General features: G+C 69.1%; 1 protein-coding gene across 1 annotated transcript in view; it reads left to right on the forward strand.

Moving 5' to 3' along the window:
• CAPN15 (calpain 15) overlaps nt 1–1,046 on the forward strand; it is a 5,538-nt gene that overhangs the window by 3,748 nt on the left and 744 nt on the right. The window contains exons 8-10 of the mRNA XM_042783225.1: nt 146–366; nt 459–625; nt 709–887. Of these exons, the coding sequence (XP_042639159.1) occupies nt 146–366; nt 459–625; nt 709–887 (567 nt within the window). The remainder of the gene's footprint in view (nt 1–145; nt 367–458; nt 626–708; nt 888–1,046) is intronic.

Genomic DNA, 1,046 nt, shown 5'->3' on the forward strand with positions numbered 1-1,046 from the left:
GGTGAGGGGGGCCGCAGGTGAGGGGGCCGCAGGTGAGGGGGGCTGCAGGTGAGGGGGCTGCAGGTGAGGGGGGGCTGCAGGTGAGGTCGGTTGCAGCAAGGGCGGCCTGTGTTTTGGCCGCTGTGACCCAGTGTACTGTCCTCAGGCGCTCGGACGCAGGAGACAGCCACCTCCTGGACCTGTGCATCCTGGTGTTTCGGGCTACCTTTGGTAGCGGCGGCCGCCTGAGCCTGGGCCGCCTCCTGGCCCACAGCAAGAGGGCCGTGAAGAAGTTTGTCAACTGTGACGTCATGCTGGAGCCGGGCGAGTACGCGGTCGTGTGTTGCGCCTTCAACCACTGGACCACCGGCCCCACGGCCGTGCCGGGTAACGGGATGCCCGGGTAGGGTGGGTGGCCTCTGATGCAGGGTGCGTGCCAGGCGTCCGTCCCCCTAACGCCCCTAATGCCCACATCATAGCCCCCAGCCCGTCATCAGGGAGCCCACGCTGTGCCCCGGAGCCACCTGGCCACGTGCTGGCTGTCTACAGCTCGAGGCTGGTGATGGTGGAGCCGGTGGAGGCCCAGGCAACCACACTGGCCGACGCTATCATCCTGCTGACTGAGAGCCGGGGCGAGCGGCACGAGGTGTGAGCACAGCCCCGTGGGGGGGCGGGGGCTGTCCGTGGGGGGGCCCCGTGGTCCCCACCCACACCTGCTGCCTGCACCAGGGCCGTGAGGGCATGACCTGCTACTACCTAACACATGGCTGGGCGGGGCTCATCGTGGTGGTGGAGAACCGGCACCCCAAGTCCTACCTGCATGTGCAGTGCGACTGCACCGACAGCTTCAACGTCGTGTCTACACGTGGCAGCCTGCGCACCCAGGACAGCGTGCCGCCCCTGCACAGGTGGGCCCCGCCCCACGAGCACAGCACGCACACACAGGCCCTGCACAGGCGGGCCCCGCCCCAAGAGCACAGCACGCACACACAGACCCTGCACAGGCGGGCCCCGCCCCACGAGCACAGCACGCACACACAGACCCTGCACAGGCGGGCCCCGCCCCA

The sequence above is a fragment of the Orycteropus afer genome, unplaced genomic scaffold (assembly GCF_000298275.1).
Source record: "Orycteropus afer afer isolate SDZICR_OR568_19922 unplaced genomic scaffold, OryAfe1.0 scaffold00751, whole genome shotgun sequence".
NCBI lineage: Eukaryota > Metazoa > Chordata > Mammalia > Tubulidentata > Orycteropodidae > Orycteropus > Orycteropus afer.